General features: G+C 44.0%; 1 protein-coding gene across 1 annotated transcript; it reads left to right on the top strand.

Moving 5' to 3' along the window:
- The first annotated feature begins 4,934 nt into the window (after positions 1–4,934).
- On the top strand, positions 4,935–8,094 carry LOC131248410 (ACT domain-containing protein ACR8). The gene is made up of 7 exons (XM_058248690.1): positions 4,935–5,323; positions 5,893–5,938; positions 6,040–6,154; positions 6,243–6,310; positions 6,404–6,970; positions 7,059–7,163; positions 7,351–8,094. The coding sequence occupies exons 1-7, from the start codon at positions 5,262–5,264 to the stop codon at positions 7,699–7,701; spliced, it is 1,314 nt and encodes a 437-aa protein (XP_058104673.1). The 5' UTR covers positions 4,935–5,261; the 3' UTR covers positions 7,702–8,094.
- Positions 8,095–15,199: the final 7,105 nt, after the last annotated feature.

Below are 15,199 nucleotides of genomic sequence, written 5' to 3'. Positions count from 1 at the left end.
AGAATATGGTCGGTTTTATTTGAGTTAAAACATAACTTGCGATATTTTCTGAGTGCCTGTCTATTAAGCGGCATACGCCTGAGTATAATATAACTCCTCCTAGACAAATGGCCGGTTCGGTCGTTTCAACCGTTCTGTCGTTCTTCCTGACCGTTCCGTTGGAGGCACGGCCGTTAGTATAACGATTTATGCCGGCCGCTACTGACGGTATAGTACAGTGCAGAGCACGTCGGAGATCATTAAATGCTTGCATGCCACGTGTCGTGATCGTGAAGGGAGATAGAGATCGTGCGGCGCATCACGGTATCATGGTATGTGATTTGTGGCTGATCATGTCGGGAGGTGGGCAGTTACTGGTTAAAGGAATCCTGGCAGTGCCACGTGGCATCTGTGGGAGACATTGCCGGACAATGGCTCACGTGGGCACTGACGCCGAGCACATGAGCGTCTGATGGACGGCGAAGGAAGGGACCACATCACGAGAAAGTTTTCGAATCTGGTGTAACACCAGGCTGACAAGTGTCGTCTTGGGAGCGCGATCTCATGAGGAGTGGATTAGGTGTTACCCGGGTAACAAATTTCTGGGTTTTAACCTTACCGTGTGGGGCCCACCTTGACGAATTTTTTGTATATCCAATCCGTTCATCTTTTTTCACAGATTATTTTACGACGTTATACAAAATTTTAAGAAGATACACATCTCAAGTGGGCCATACCACTGGAAAAGGTTGTACATGAGCATTAAAAGCTTTTTGTTGGCCAAAAGATTTTTGGATCAAGCTTTTATTTGTATTTTCCCTTCATACAGCTTTTATTGGCTTTTTCAACGGCTTGGATTGCAAATAAACATTACGGATCTTCTTATGGTGCGTCCTGGGAAGTTTTTAATGGTGGGTGTTCAATTACTACTGTTTCATGTGATGTGTTACACCTGATTTTTGGATCTACTTAATGTTTACGGCCACATCCTAAAATAGCATGAAAAATGGATGGTGTGGTTATAGGACACATCATCAAAGTGGGCCTCACAGCAACCGTAACACCGGATAAGGCATTACCCGAGTAACACCTAATCCACCCCGATCTCATGGGGCTCCTGAAGTTTCCACGCCCTGGTCATCCGGCTCTAGCGTTTTTGTAGCCAACAGACAGCGAGTTTGTTTGTTTGGGAGCGGATTTAGGTGTTACCCGGTAACATGCTGGTGAGTGTCCCACTTACCGTTGGCCCACTTTGATATATATGTTGTATATCCACGCCGTCTATCATCTCTTCAGCTCAATTTAGACCGTGGTTCTAAAAATTAAGCAAATACAAGTCTAATTGTAGCACACTACAGGAAACATTGGTCACTGAATGCCTACCATTAAAAACTACCTAGGGCTCACCGTAATTTTTATTTTCTATCCAACCTTCTGATAATTTAACACAGACCTGGATGAATGGAAGACACAAATATCAGCTTGATCCAAAAGTTATGTGGGTGTCAAGAAGTTTTTAATGGTGGGGATTTGAACCCTAATGTGTGGTCCACTTTAAATTCGCTTTTAGAAACATACTCTAAAATGAACTGAAAAAACTGATGGACGGCGTGGATATAAACCCATACATTAAGGTGGCCCTGCGGTCATAGCAACCCCCACAAACGTGTTACCCGAGTCACACCTAATCCGCTCCAGATCCATAGGTCAACTGGCAGACTGAGTGGAGATACCTTGTTCCAACGCTTGCGGTCTTGGTATCGATCCCTAGCAGGGGTGGCTAACATGGAGTCGTGTGTACACACATGGGTGTGTACTAACAAGCTAACCAAAAAGAAATAATAATAATAATGGTGGGCATTCCATCACTACTATTTCCTATGGTGTGGTCCACCTGAGATTTAGATCTTACTTATTTTTGGGCTTAATCCCTGAAATAATAACAAAAAATGGATGGATGGCATAGATAGAATACATACATCACTCTGGGGCCCACAGAGCACCAACGGTGTCAGTGCGCAATCCACGTCCCTCTGTTACCCCAAGCTCCGTGAGCCAAGTTAAAGAGGGATTACATGATCCAACGGCTGAGAACTTTCCTTGGTGTACTGGTAAATGTGTACCATACCTAATGGACGGTCCAGATTGATGTGTTAGACTATCCAGGTGTCCCGATGCAACTAGGAGGACTATAACTTACAGTGCTTTAAGATCATTTGTCTCCATTGAAAGCACGCTGGGATCTTCCAAAATATTCTGAGTTGATGCGTATTCCTCATCTACACTTCCAAACACGATTTTAGACGGTTTGGATTGTCTGAAATTTACAAGTTAGCTGTGAACAAGCATGAACAGGATCTTTTTTTTTTTTTAGTAAAATGACGAAACAACCACCGTAGAAAAACTTCATTGTTACGAATCTCTAAAAATAGGCCGCTATTCGTAATTTCGTATGCAACTATTCTAGAATAAGCTCACCTACAGTTTTGCATGTGGGGCTCTACCGTGATGGACGGACTATATCCACTCCATCCAGAAGGTGTGTCCCTTCATGTTCATCTATCCTCTATAAGTGGGTCACACCACAGGAAACAGTTAGGATGGAGCACCGACCATTAAAACCTTCCAGATTATTTCAAGGGTCCATCTTATCTGTATATGAAATCCATCCACCCATTATATTCAATTCACCAGTATGAAGGGATGCCTTCAAAATCAGTCCATTTCAAAACTCAGGTGGGCCACACCCATGATTTTTAGTGGTTGAAGTCATGCTTTCACATGGTATTGTTCACCTTTGGAATGAATCTGCCTGATTTTTGGTCCATGGGGAGAACAAAAGGGGCCGGACATGATAGACGGAGTGGATGCCATTCAAACATCCAACTGGGGCCCACACACAAAATTGCAGGGCAAGCTTTATGCAATAGTTGCGGTAGAACCAACTTAAAAAAAAAAACACACAGATCTCATTTGCAAGGACCACACGTACGAGGAGACAATCTAATGATAATTAACTAGCCGTCAGTTTCCGTCACCAGAAAAATGACATGATCTGAGCCGTTATTTCCACCCACCCAAATTACTGCGCCCCACCTTTTCTAATTTAAGTATGACATTAGTACAACTTTGCATATTTTCTCCTGCCAAAAGCATCAATTCCCCATCAGAAGTTTTTTTAATTTGTTAATAAAAATTTATACTCTGGCAGAGAGTGACCGATCATACACATTCACTTAGAAAATAATCAAAATTTGCAAACGTGACAGTACGAATGCCTCATGAATCACAACCAATGAGAAAACATTCAATAAAATCATACACCTAACCTCACGTGTATATAATGCATTTCTCGGAAGGAAAAAAAAAAAAAAGAAAAAGAAAAAAAGGCAGCTGTGGGTACTGCAAACCATCGCTATGGTGCTTCACGTTTGAGATGCTAATGACTAATTTACCCTCGAGGCTTAGGTATGGTGGTGGATAGGAACAGTAAGGGCATGAAGGGTCATTTTTAGTACGATAGTAGAATAGGACGACGGGAAAGGGTTAGGAAGTTAGTTATAGGCAGGTAGAGAGATGATACACCGAAACGAAAACGGCTATAACGACGACATAAAGGCGGGAGAATCCGACACATACGGTGTGGCGCGATGATTTCGGTCGGCAGATCTACGCTGCTTAACGAACAAGCCACCACCGAGTAAGTGTGGGGTCCACCAGAGCCACGTGGCAGAGCTAGTGGCGTTGATGGTGAATCTCTCAACTACCCGTCTCTCCACTCTTCGAAACGCCTCAGCTTGAGTCGACCACACGCAAAGGAAGGTTGGAGAGTGCCTACGTGCCAGGAGTTAGATTCTCAGGCGAGGATCCACGGAGATAGGTGAGACCCCTGACTGTGGGGGTTCACAGTGATGTATATGTCTTAAATCCACACCGTCCAACCATTTTTACGGATCATTTTAGGTATAAAGCCAAAAATGAAGATGACCCAAATCTTAGATGGACCACACCACATGAAACTGTCATTAATGAATCCTCACCATTAAAATTATCATGGATTCCACCGGAATCTTTATTTTCCATCCAAAACATGTTGATAAGGTCAAAAATACATAGAAGAAGAGACCACACAAATATCATCTTGATCCAAAGCTTTTATGGCCCACAAGAAGTTTTTAATGGTTAATTACCACTTTTTCCTGTACAATGATCTATCTGAGATTTGGATCAGCTTCATTTTTTGGATCATGACCTAAAATGAGCTTTCAATACAGATGGACGGCATGGATGTAGTCACATACATCACGGTGGGCCCCGCAGTCAGGGATGAGTATCTGGGGATCCACTGAAGCCACGCCCTTCTCAGGCTGCGTGTGACGCTTGATACACGTGCACTCGTAAATTGCACACGCACCATGTATTAACTCAAATAAAACCGATTAGATCGTGCTAACCGCGGTCTCCAAGTCCTTGATCCCAAGATCAGATTGGTTTAACAAACCTAAGCCCTGGATCGGGAAACTTGCATTTTTAACCGTCCAATCAATGTCCACCAATCCGTTAGTCAGATAACAAAATAACCCTATTTTTTAAGGTTTTCACTAGCATACAGTGAGTACCATACTTTAGACGGTTTAATTTGTGGCAATGTTTAAGTAATTCCTAAGTGCATGCGTATCATTCACTACACTCTGACAGAGTATCAAAGTTTTTCCCACGTGGCATCCGATCTGGACACTCTGAATGTAGACGGTGGCTGATCGGTGGACACGTATGGGCGGTGGTGGTCCGAACGTGGGCCCCTGCCCGCTGCCCCGGTGGTTGACCTGGGTTGGAAAATAGCTGGCGGGTAGGTCAGCGCGGTCGGTCACACCGACGGGTCCCACCCCGGCTACATGTGCCCGTCCGCCTTTGCGTGTGGGCGTGGGTTTTGAACTTTAAATAAGAAGGGAGGGCGTGAGGGGCGATAAACCGCTGTGGAATAGGCGTGCTTTCCACGAGAGGGAGAGAGAAACAGAAGGGAGAGGGAGAAGCGATAAACCGCTGCGGAATCGGGCTATTTTGTTTTTCTTAGAGCTTTGGATCGGGCGAGTTTAGCAGAGATTGGAAGCGTTTTAATGGCGATTTCGTCGATGGAGAGGGGTGTTTGGACTGGCGAGGCCATCTGGCATTGGTTTCACTGAGTATTTGAAGCGGATTTTCGGTTTGGGGTTTTGAAGGAGGAGAGAAATATAAGGCGAGGGGTTTAGTGTTTTGGTGGTGATTTTGGCGAGAGGAAGAAGATGGAATGGCCTGCGTCTCTGGACGAGTACGAGAAGCTTGTAATACGCATGAACACTCCCAGGTCTGCTCCGTAGCCGTTTCTTTGTTTCGTTTGCAGTTTTTGCTGGTTTTTAGGGTTCGAGCAGAGAATTTTCTTGCCTGTGATTGATTTTTTGTAGATTCTTATTTCGTTTGTGTTTGAGATCTGAAGTGTTTTTGGGAGTTTCTGCTACAAGTCTCTGTTTCTGTGCGAACTTCATCTAGGTTTCGGAGCGTTTTGTTTTTCATGATTTGATGCGATTTTGCATATTTCGGGAGCTTCTAGCGCGATCTCCTTCAATTTGTTCCTTTGATTTCTCTGTTCGCACTTTCCCCTGTTTTCGAGATTCAAACGCTTTGAAGCTTATTTCACGCGTCATTAGCTCTCTAATCGTTTGATTTCTCCTTCTATGTGTTTTTTTGACTTTTCTTCCTGAGATCGGAACCCCTTTTTTCTTCACTGGACTCGTTCCCGTTCTACAAGACTTTTCAAACCGGTTTCATTTCTTTTTCCTGCATTTCGCTGTCCTTTCTCTCTCTCTCTCCCTTCGCGTTGGAGAAAATTCTCCTTCTGACGGTTTCGTCCTCTCTCTGCTTGATTTTTTGTCACAGGGTCGTCATTGACAATGCCGTCTGCCCAACCGCAACGCTGGTAAAGGTGAGAAGCCCTCTCTCAGAAACCCTAGCAAACAAAATCAGAAAGTAGAGATTGAAATCTTGCCACTAACGTGCGCTGCCCGCGTTTTTTCCCTCTTTCAGGTCGATAGCGCGAGGAAACACGAAATCCTCCTTGAGGCCGTACAAGTCCTGACCGACCTCAACCTCTGCATCAACAAAGCGTACATCTCCTCCGACGGGAGGTGGTTCATGGACGGTGAGTGTCCTGCTAACGTGCGCCGCCCGTGGATAACGCTCCTTATCCTGCACACCCTAAGATTTATCATCTCCGTTTCTTCTTGCAGTTTTTCACGTGACGGATCAAAACGGTAATAAGCTCACAGACGAGAGCGTTATCAGCTACATTGAACAGGTATTGAATTAAATTAATTAAACTAATTAAAATTCAATTACTGCCTTTTAATTCTGTTTAATTTTTCTAATTTATTTGATTTTGTTTTCCCAGTCCCTTGCAACAGGCAACACACTGAGATGTAATGACTTCAAAGGCCTAACGGCCCTGGAATTAACAGGAACGGATAGGCAAGGGCTCCTCTCTGAGGTGTTTGCTGTCCTCGCCGACTTGCAATGCAATGTTGTTGAGGCGAAGGTGTGGACCCATAATGGCCGGATTGCTTCCTTGATATATGTCAAGGACGAGGACTCCGGTTCGGCCATTGAAGACACCCATAAGATCAACCGGATCGAAGCTCGATTAAGGAATGTATTGAAGGGCGACAATGACATACATAGTGCCAAGACGGCTGTCTCCATGGCTATCACCCACACAGAACGGAGGCTCCACCAGATGATGTTTGCCGACCGCGACTACGAGCGGAAAGCACCCAATTCGGTGGAGTCCCACCTGCCGTTTGTTTCCGTCCAGGACTGGTCGGAACGTGGGTACTCTGTAGTCAATGTGAAGTGCAACGATCGAGCTAAGCTACTATTCGATATCGTCTGCACATTGACAGACATGGAGTATGTTGTCTTTCATGCCACTGTGGACACTGATGGAGAACAAGCTTATCAGGTTTAATTCTCAGTCTTTGCTTCATACTATGATTGGGAATTGTTTTCCTGTGATTGTTCTGATTGGGATTCCTGGGGAATGAATGTAGGAATTCTACATCAGGCATGCAGATGGAAGCCCCATTAGTTCAGAAGCCGAAAGGCAGCGTGTGATTCAATGCTTGCAAGCTGCAATTGAAAGAAGAGCATCAGAGGTATTATTGCATTCTACTGTTTTTTGATAGAGCTTTGGTTTTGATCTGATTCCCCTTGGTGAAAATTTGCATCTGATTCTTAGTACTAGATTCAGACCATTTGTATAAGCTTTTCTAATTATGGGGTGTTTTGAATATTCTTTTCAAACGTTAGAGATTGAGAATTTCTGGATTTGGTTGGTGGCAGGGAATTAGGCTGGAGCTGTGTACAGCGGACCGCCGGGGGCTATTGTCCGACGTGACCCGGACGTTCCGTGAGAATGGTCTGTCCGTCACGAGGGCCGAAGTCTCCACGTCTGGCAAGATGGCTGAGAATGTATTCTATGTCACTGATGCGGCTGGTCACCCGGCAGATTCCAAGATCATCGAGGCCGTCCAGCAGAGAATTGGGCTTGGCAGCCTCAAAGTAAAAGAACCATCCATGTTCCGAAAGGCATCAACGGCAAGGGAGACCAATGGTGGGGCGGGCCTTTTCTCCCTGGGCAGTCTAGTGAAAAGGAATCTATTCAATTTGGGGTTGATCAGATCCTGTTCTTAGGAATGAGAACAAATGAGGATCGTCTTGTGTAGCATATACCTTGCTTCTTCCACTAGGGTTTGTACAGAAGAACAGAGAGAGAAAGGATATCTGATAGTTGTTAGATGGTTTGGTTGGATAGAGAGGGCCCCTTCATATGTTTTTTTTTTACTGTTTCTTTTTCTTTTTCTTTTTTAAACAAAAGAAAGATAGTAGAAAAAAAAAAGAAGAGAGAGAGGTGGTGGAATTAAGAGGGGCGCCTCTGGTGTTGGGTGGTGTGTTGCTGGCAAAGGCAGTAGGTAGATTTGGCTGGTGTGGTGTTGCCAGCTTGAAAGAAAGGGGTTATACATTCAAACGCACACATTGTACAGAACGACTTTGATGCTCTAGTATTAATGGTTGACTTTATTTGCATCTCTTCTTTCCTTTTCTCATTTGTATTTCTTCCTTTGAGTAAGGCCTCCCGATATTCTTCTTAGTGAGACCACCACCAGGTTGTGTGCACACATAGAGTGGTTGCAGCTAATGTTTCACTTATATTGTTAGCCCCAGGTTGAAGATAATATGGCTCAAAACCAGTTTCTGGCCTTATCTGTTTGTTCGGTAGGTGACTAAATCCATTGGGCTATCGATTGTAATCTACATTCAGGCCCACCTGATGAATGGATGTGACTTCGTTTTGGCGCCCAATGATCTTCAAGATGGGGGTCCTAATTGAGGAGATTGGATGGGATTCTATACATATGACCCACTGGATGCTTAATGGATGGTAACCTAAGTGGTCGATTGGGATGGATGTGAAATCTTTCCTTTCTCCAATAAGGTCCACTTGGGGTTTTGATTAATGGCATACCTACTTCCTGGAGATTGTGGGGGGTAAGAAAATGATGTGGAGACGGGTAGTAGTGCATTTCCCCTACATATGAAAATGTAGGGGAAAAAAAGAAAAAAAGAAGAAAAAACACATGTTTGCATCGTTATCAGATACAAATTCTGGAGAGAGAAGCTGAGAAGATTGGTGAAGTGAAAAACCCAAAAAAGAAAAAGTGCAGGACAAGTAGTCGGCAGATGAAGAAAGGGCCCCTGCTAATGAATTGAAACCGTAACTAAGTGAAATGGCGTGGGAAACAGCCAACCAAGATTGCAATTAATTGGCCCACTTACAAGGGACCCACACGATTCTTCTTTTGGATGCCGATTCGGTGGATCTGGGGAACCACCTGGCTGTGTGGATCTGTGACTTTGGGACTTTGGGGCCCACCGTGATTGTGTGTTTTATATTCACTGTCCATCCATTTAGATCTAAAGGGCCCACCGTGATTGTGTGTTTTATATTCACTGTCCATCCATTTAGCTCATTTTAGAGCATGAGCGCCCAAAAAGAAGCAAATTCAAATCTTAAGTGAACCACACAAAAAGATTCTTGTGGGCCATGAAAGTTTTTGATATAGCTGATTTTTATATCTACTCTATCCCTTACGAAGATGTTTGATGGCAAATAACGTTATTCACACTAGTATTAAGAGGGTAATGGACAAATGGCATACAATCTCGAAAGTTGGTGGACCCATCTGATTAGCGGCTTATATGAAATGCTCTCTAACAACCACAGCACTCACTTACCAAACCAGCATCTAAGCCCGACAACGGCAAAGCTGTCCAACCAAACCGTGGGTCGACCGACTTTTCTCATACAATCCCTTAGGGCATTTAAGTCATTCAAACAATTTTTAATGTAACTGTCGTGATGAGGGAGGTCATCAGGCTCTTCCATGCATTATAATAAAATTTTAAAAAATAATATAAAAATAGAATTTGAAAATAATAATTTTTTTTAAAAAAAAAAGAATGAAAAAAAGGAAGAGGAGACCAGCAAGCGGAATGCAGGATTAGGAGGGTTTGGTCATCGACCGTGGAAGGTGGGAATGGCACGGCTAACGTGGCGACAGGTGCGCCGTATAAAGCGGGGCAGCTGAGCTGGCTGGGCGCGTTTTCAACCAGTCGGGGTTTTTCTCTCCTTTTGATGCATTTCCATGCAGCAGCTGCAGCTGGTGTTGGGATTGGGCTTTGGCTCGCACATGGGTAGATTTCTCTTACCACTCTGTTGGACGCTGCCTAGTTTCTTCGCTTCTATCGAGAAAGCCGTTATTGTTCACTCTCTCTCTCACCTCGATACTTGCATAGACTACTCAGGTTTTCGTTTTTACAGGTGGGGACCATGGTTCATTGGTATAGACCGTTGGTCGTTTAATCCTCACCGTAGATGATCATTTCCCAAAGAAAATATAATAGTATGAGAGTCGTCATCCAATTGAATCCTAATCATCCAATTAGCTAAACACACGGTAGATGAGGTATAGATTTAAAATCGGATGGATTAGATGATCAAAAGATCATTGGACATCTTTTCATTGGATTTAGTCCTTGCATTCAGATTCGGTACACATCTTGGTACTGGTCGTGCTGGAAAACCTGTGGACCCACTGTTTCATCCACGCCGTCCATCCATATTGGATTATTATTTTAGGACATGAAATGAAAAATGAGGCAGATCCATGTCTCAGATGGACCACACCACAGGAAAACAGTGGTGATTAAATACCCACCATTAAAAAGGTCATAGGGCCCACTGAACTGGCAAAATAGATGGACGGCATGGATAAAAACACATACATCATTGTGGGTCCCAGAGCACCGACCAGTACTGACCTCGGTACTGGACGGGTCGCTACCGAATCCGAGTCCCTTGCAACCACTTTTCCTTTCAGCCGTTCGTTAGATGTCCACCAATTGGTCAGCTAGGATAGTCCATTCAACGTGCTTCTGGAGGGCTATGATCCCATATAAAGTGGGGCCCTGATTTGGACAATTCAAATTTTGGTAGATGCATGCCACGTGTACGGTGGATGGCATGGGTGCGTATGGATCACGACACTCCGTCAGAGTATGAAAGTTATCTTTTGTGGGACAGCCAACAGATTCGACTGTGCACATTGGACGGTATGTAATCTAATAATCACTTGGGCAAGGATCACGAAAGGAAGCCAGCCGGTGGTCACGTGATTTCTCATGTCGTAATAACAAGGAGGTTTCTGGTACATCTAACGGTCATATGGTGGGCCCCGCTACGACGATGATCATGCGTAGAATCAAGGGCAGTTTATTTCATTGAAGGGTCCCACGTGTACTTTGAATGTGGACTGTTTATAGGTTTCTTTTCAGCCATCCATTCCTTTCATACAGGGGCGACCTTCCGGTGAGTGGACCCACATCAGACTGACTTTACTTATCGAGCGGTCATCAACATGGTGGGAGATGGATACGGCTTCGGTGGATCCCTGCTTGTGGGGATAACTGTGATGTGTGTGTCTTATATCCACGCCGTCCATCCGTTTTTTCAGATTATTTTAGTGCCTGAGCCCAAAATTTAAGGAGATTCAAATTTCATGTGAACCACGCTACAGGAAAAAAGCAGTGATTGAATGCTCACCATTAAAAACTTCCTGGGGCCACCGTATTGTTTATTTTCAATCCAACCTGTTGATAAGGTCATACAGACGTGGATGAAGGGACCATACAAACATCAGCTTGATCCAAAACTTGTGGAAGTTTTTTAATGGTGGGGTTCAATCAAAACTGTTTCCTACGGTGTGGTCCACCTGAGATTTAGATCTACTTCATTTTTGGGCACATGCACTAAAATGAGCTGGCGAAATGGATGGACCGCATGGATGTAAGGCACATACATCAATGTCGGCCCCACAGTTAGAGATAATGGTGCATGTGGGGCTAGCAATCCCTCTCAATAACGATGTATTTTTCTATTCATCCAATTAATGAGGTATCATCATGTTTGTAAGAATGCATGGTAATTACCACGCGTTCAAGCTGTGTGGGCCCACCATGATGTTTGAGTGCCATCCAACCCGTCCCTTAGATGAGCACCCTAATGTCAGGGCAACATCCCAAAATCCATCCGAATATATAATCTAGATGGACCACACCAAATGGAACAATTACGGACATTGGAGAAGGGACCCCACCGTAGATAATTCCAGATGGAATATGAAGCCAATTGTATTGTGTGTATGTCGCCCAAACCGTTCATTCAGTGCGCCCCACCAGGATTAAGAGCCTAACCGAAATCAAAACCATTCCACAATATAGGTGATCTAATAAAACAATTGGACATGATTGTAAAACGCTCCCTGTGGTGTGTCTCATTTGAGTTTTTGATGGGGATGATTCTTGGGATATGTGGTGCCCATGAGGAGTCCCACCTAATGAACGGTTTGGATTTTACCTAAATATTATGGGTGGACCCCATACAGATCCAACGCTAGTAATTACCATGCACTCATACGCACGTGATCATTCAATGGACTTTTCTTGTAAATGTGAATTAACCGTCCAAACCATACTCGCCACGTGTTGGCTAGATCTGAGTCGTTCATCCTGTGGACCCTCCCATGAAACATGAAGATAGTCCAGTCAGCAGACAGTCCATGTGCATGGATGAAAAGGATCCAGAGAAAATTTTGAAAAACGGTCCACATTCAAGACATGCACGTGCTTACAGAATGGCTCCATTCTAGACCATGTAGCATATCAAGTGGCCACACCTGATGAACGGCCTGCACGTATGCTATGTTCGCACGTGTAGGGACTGTAGAATCCCATTGGCAACTACTCCCAAAGCAGCCAAAATAGGTCTGTCTCTATCATACAACTGCCAATGATCCTGACCATTGCCATAAGTGGGACCCAACAAAGAGGTGGCACGAACTAAAAAACTCAGCCGCATTGATCACTAATCAGACACAATCCAGCCATAGATCATCGTATTAAATGTAGAAAGTTGCCGATTTTTCCAGTAAGTGATCAGATACAGTCTAAGGCACCACGACTTGTGGTACTCTGCCGTATTTCCCCGCTGACGTGGCACTTTTGTAGGTAATCGGTACCATGAAAACGGTAGGGCACCCCATGAAGATCACCTGCGATAAAAATTAGGCTGTTTCACTCATCACATAATACACACCGTTGGAATCAATGGACACTGATTATCTGAGTCAAAACACAGGTGTGGTCCATCTGTTCATCCGATCTATGCAATTTTCTTTAAGGACGATCTTCATGGTGGGGCCAACCGTTTCCATGGCAGTGCTGTCCTACAAAAGCCACATGCAGGCAGGAAAGATTGCATGGTGTTGCAAGTTGTCGTACGGATAACCGTATGTTATCAGTTCTCTTTTTCTGCACGCTGCCAACTGAACGGCTAGGATTATCCCATTGCTCTGGTTGTTGGGCCAGGCCCACCTCACGTACCGTCCACATCACCGTACTGGAAGCCAATTTAATAGTCGGGACCGGTCTGATACTCAGCAGTAGACACACTCCTGTTGATGGAAAAAAGTGGGGTCCACATGTATTCGGTTGGTGATGCATGAAGTACATGTGGGACCCGTTTTTCCACCAATGGGAGTAAAGGCGAGTAGTTATTTAGGCCCAGTACCTTCCTCTTCCCCATATTTATGGCCGGTAATAGCTTTATGGGACAACCCAACCGAAATGTAAGGTACCGTATAAAAGCATCTCCACCATCAATCTTTCCAAAGTTTTGTCACTATTCATAGATGTAATATAAAGTACGAATTCTTCGTATTTTGTTTCATTTTGTATGAATTTATATGCCTGGTCCACCTATAATCACTGTGGACCGTTGATTGTAGATGCCCTATACGGATGCATCCCAAGATAACAGCCCATTCCTCTCTGGACCAATCATAACCTTTAGGTTTATGGGCTACAATAGACCCATTGGGACACGTCCCAGGATCGACGGTTAGGATCTTCCGATCTGGGAGGTTTTGGGGTGTCAAACGTCAATACATGATCGCACCGTTGATTTTTTGGGCACCATCATGGACTGGCTATAGGTAGAAAATCTCTTGCCAGATGATCCTAACCATCTGATGAGAGGAATTTTGCCCATGGAATGTGGATGATTATTCGGTATTTTTCAACCGTTTATTTCCAGGCCAGAAATCAAATGGATGGTTATAAATTCATCCATTGGGGTGTTTTAGGAGGCCCACCTCTCTGGAAGGGTCACAGCAAACATCATCCCCAAGGCCAATGTACTGATCATGGCATCTCATGAAATGGCCTATCCTATCAAGGTCCACCTGAATCACCAAACCTGGCCGTTCATCTATCCATTGGTGGGGCTGACGGTCAAGCAAGGACCATATGATTGATTCCTCATGGACCCAACTCATCAGGTGGACCACACTATTTAGTTCGGGCCCCAAAACCCGGATGCTTAACTCCTCAGGTGGGCCATAGTGTAAAGAAAATTGTTTTTAACAGTCCATTTGTTTCTTATGTAGTGGCCCACCACGAGAGTGAATCAACCTAATTTTTGAACCCGAAGATCGAATCGGCATGACCCATCTGATGAAAGGCTTGGATCTTGCACACGCATCTCCCACAAAGGCGCACGCGTGCTGGTATGTAGATGGTCAGACCTTCACTAAAGCAACATTTTAGGGCATTATTTTTTAGATGCATGAGTTATAAAATGATAAATATCTGCTGTCTTCTGCTACAGTAAAGAAATGTATGACATCCTGCCTACCGGTTGGGAAGCAGTCCATGTGCTGGATTCTAAAACTATTTCCCAAAGCAATGTTTAAGAGGAATGCTACTTGCCTTGGCATGTAACACAAGCATACATGTGGGGCCCACCACCTCATGAGTTGGACAGCCTGAATTTTTGGGTAGTGAACTTAGGGCCCACCTGATGAACAGTTCTTGATGTCATAAATGTGGGTCATGCGTTTGATGCTTCTAATAGCATTTCCACATGTTCAAACTGTCAATTTCCTTATTTTTTTTAAAATTTAATTACTCATTTGTATCACATCATCCACATCCCAAAACCTATCGGCATGGGTCCATCATGATTGACCAACATATATATATATATATATATATATATATATATATATATATATATATATATATATATATATATATATATATATAGTTGAATTTAGTGTATCGCCGGTTCCGGCCCAGAAAACAATAAAACAACTATTTCGAGCAGAGAGATGCTCACACACAGCTGGTTGGACGATAAGTTACCATGCAATCAACCAATAAGTTCTAGCCTGTCATGTGTATGGGATATCCAATCCGTCGAAAGGTTTGGCCCCACCATGATGATCACCTGGTGAAAGAAAAGAATCAACCTGACCCAATCTTCAGGTTATCCAGGCCGTAGAAATAATGGTCCCAGCATCTGTGGCCCACTTGATGAATCGATCAGGCCGATTTCTTCCTACAAGTCAATCCTCCTGGGGGGCGAACCTTTTGGACGGTATGGATGTTGTAAACAAACATGATATAGATTGAAACAAAACCGCTGGCTGGACGCTAAAGGTGCAGTCCAAGTGGTTGTATATGAGCATATCTCATTTTAAGCTATGTTTTAAAATCAAATATGAAACCTACA

Source organism: Magnolia sinica, chromosome 6 (genome assembly GCF_029962835.1).
Source record: "Magnolia sinica isolate HGM2019 chromosome 6, MsV1, whole genome shotgun sequence".
Lineage (NCBI taxonomy): Eukaryota > Viridiplantae > Streptophyta > Magnoliopsida > Magnoliales > Magnoliaceae > Magnolia > Magnolia sinica.
Note: the sequence above shows the minus strand (reverse complement) of the source record. Positions and strands in the feature narration are given on the sequence as shown.

What these genes read in the sequence shown, in the direction of transcription:
- LOC131248410 (XM_058248690.1), top strand. Translation starts at nt 5,262, where the DNA reads ATGGAATGGCCTGCGTCTCTGGACGAGTACGAGAAGCTTGTAATACGC. An exon ending in ATACGCATGAACACTCCCAG is followed by an intron (nt 5,324 to 5,892) that starts GTCTGCTCCGTA and finishes TTTTTGTCACAG; the next exon opens with GGTCGTCATTGACAATGCCG. An exon ending in ATGGAGAACAAGCTTATCAG is followed by an intron (nt 6,971 to 7,058) that starts GTTTAATTCTCA and finishes GAATGAATGTAG; the next exon opens with GAATTCTACATCAGGCATGC.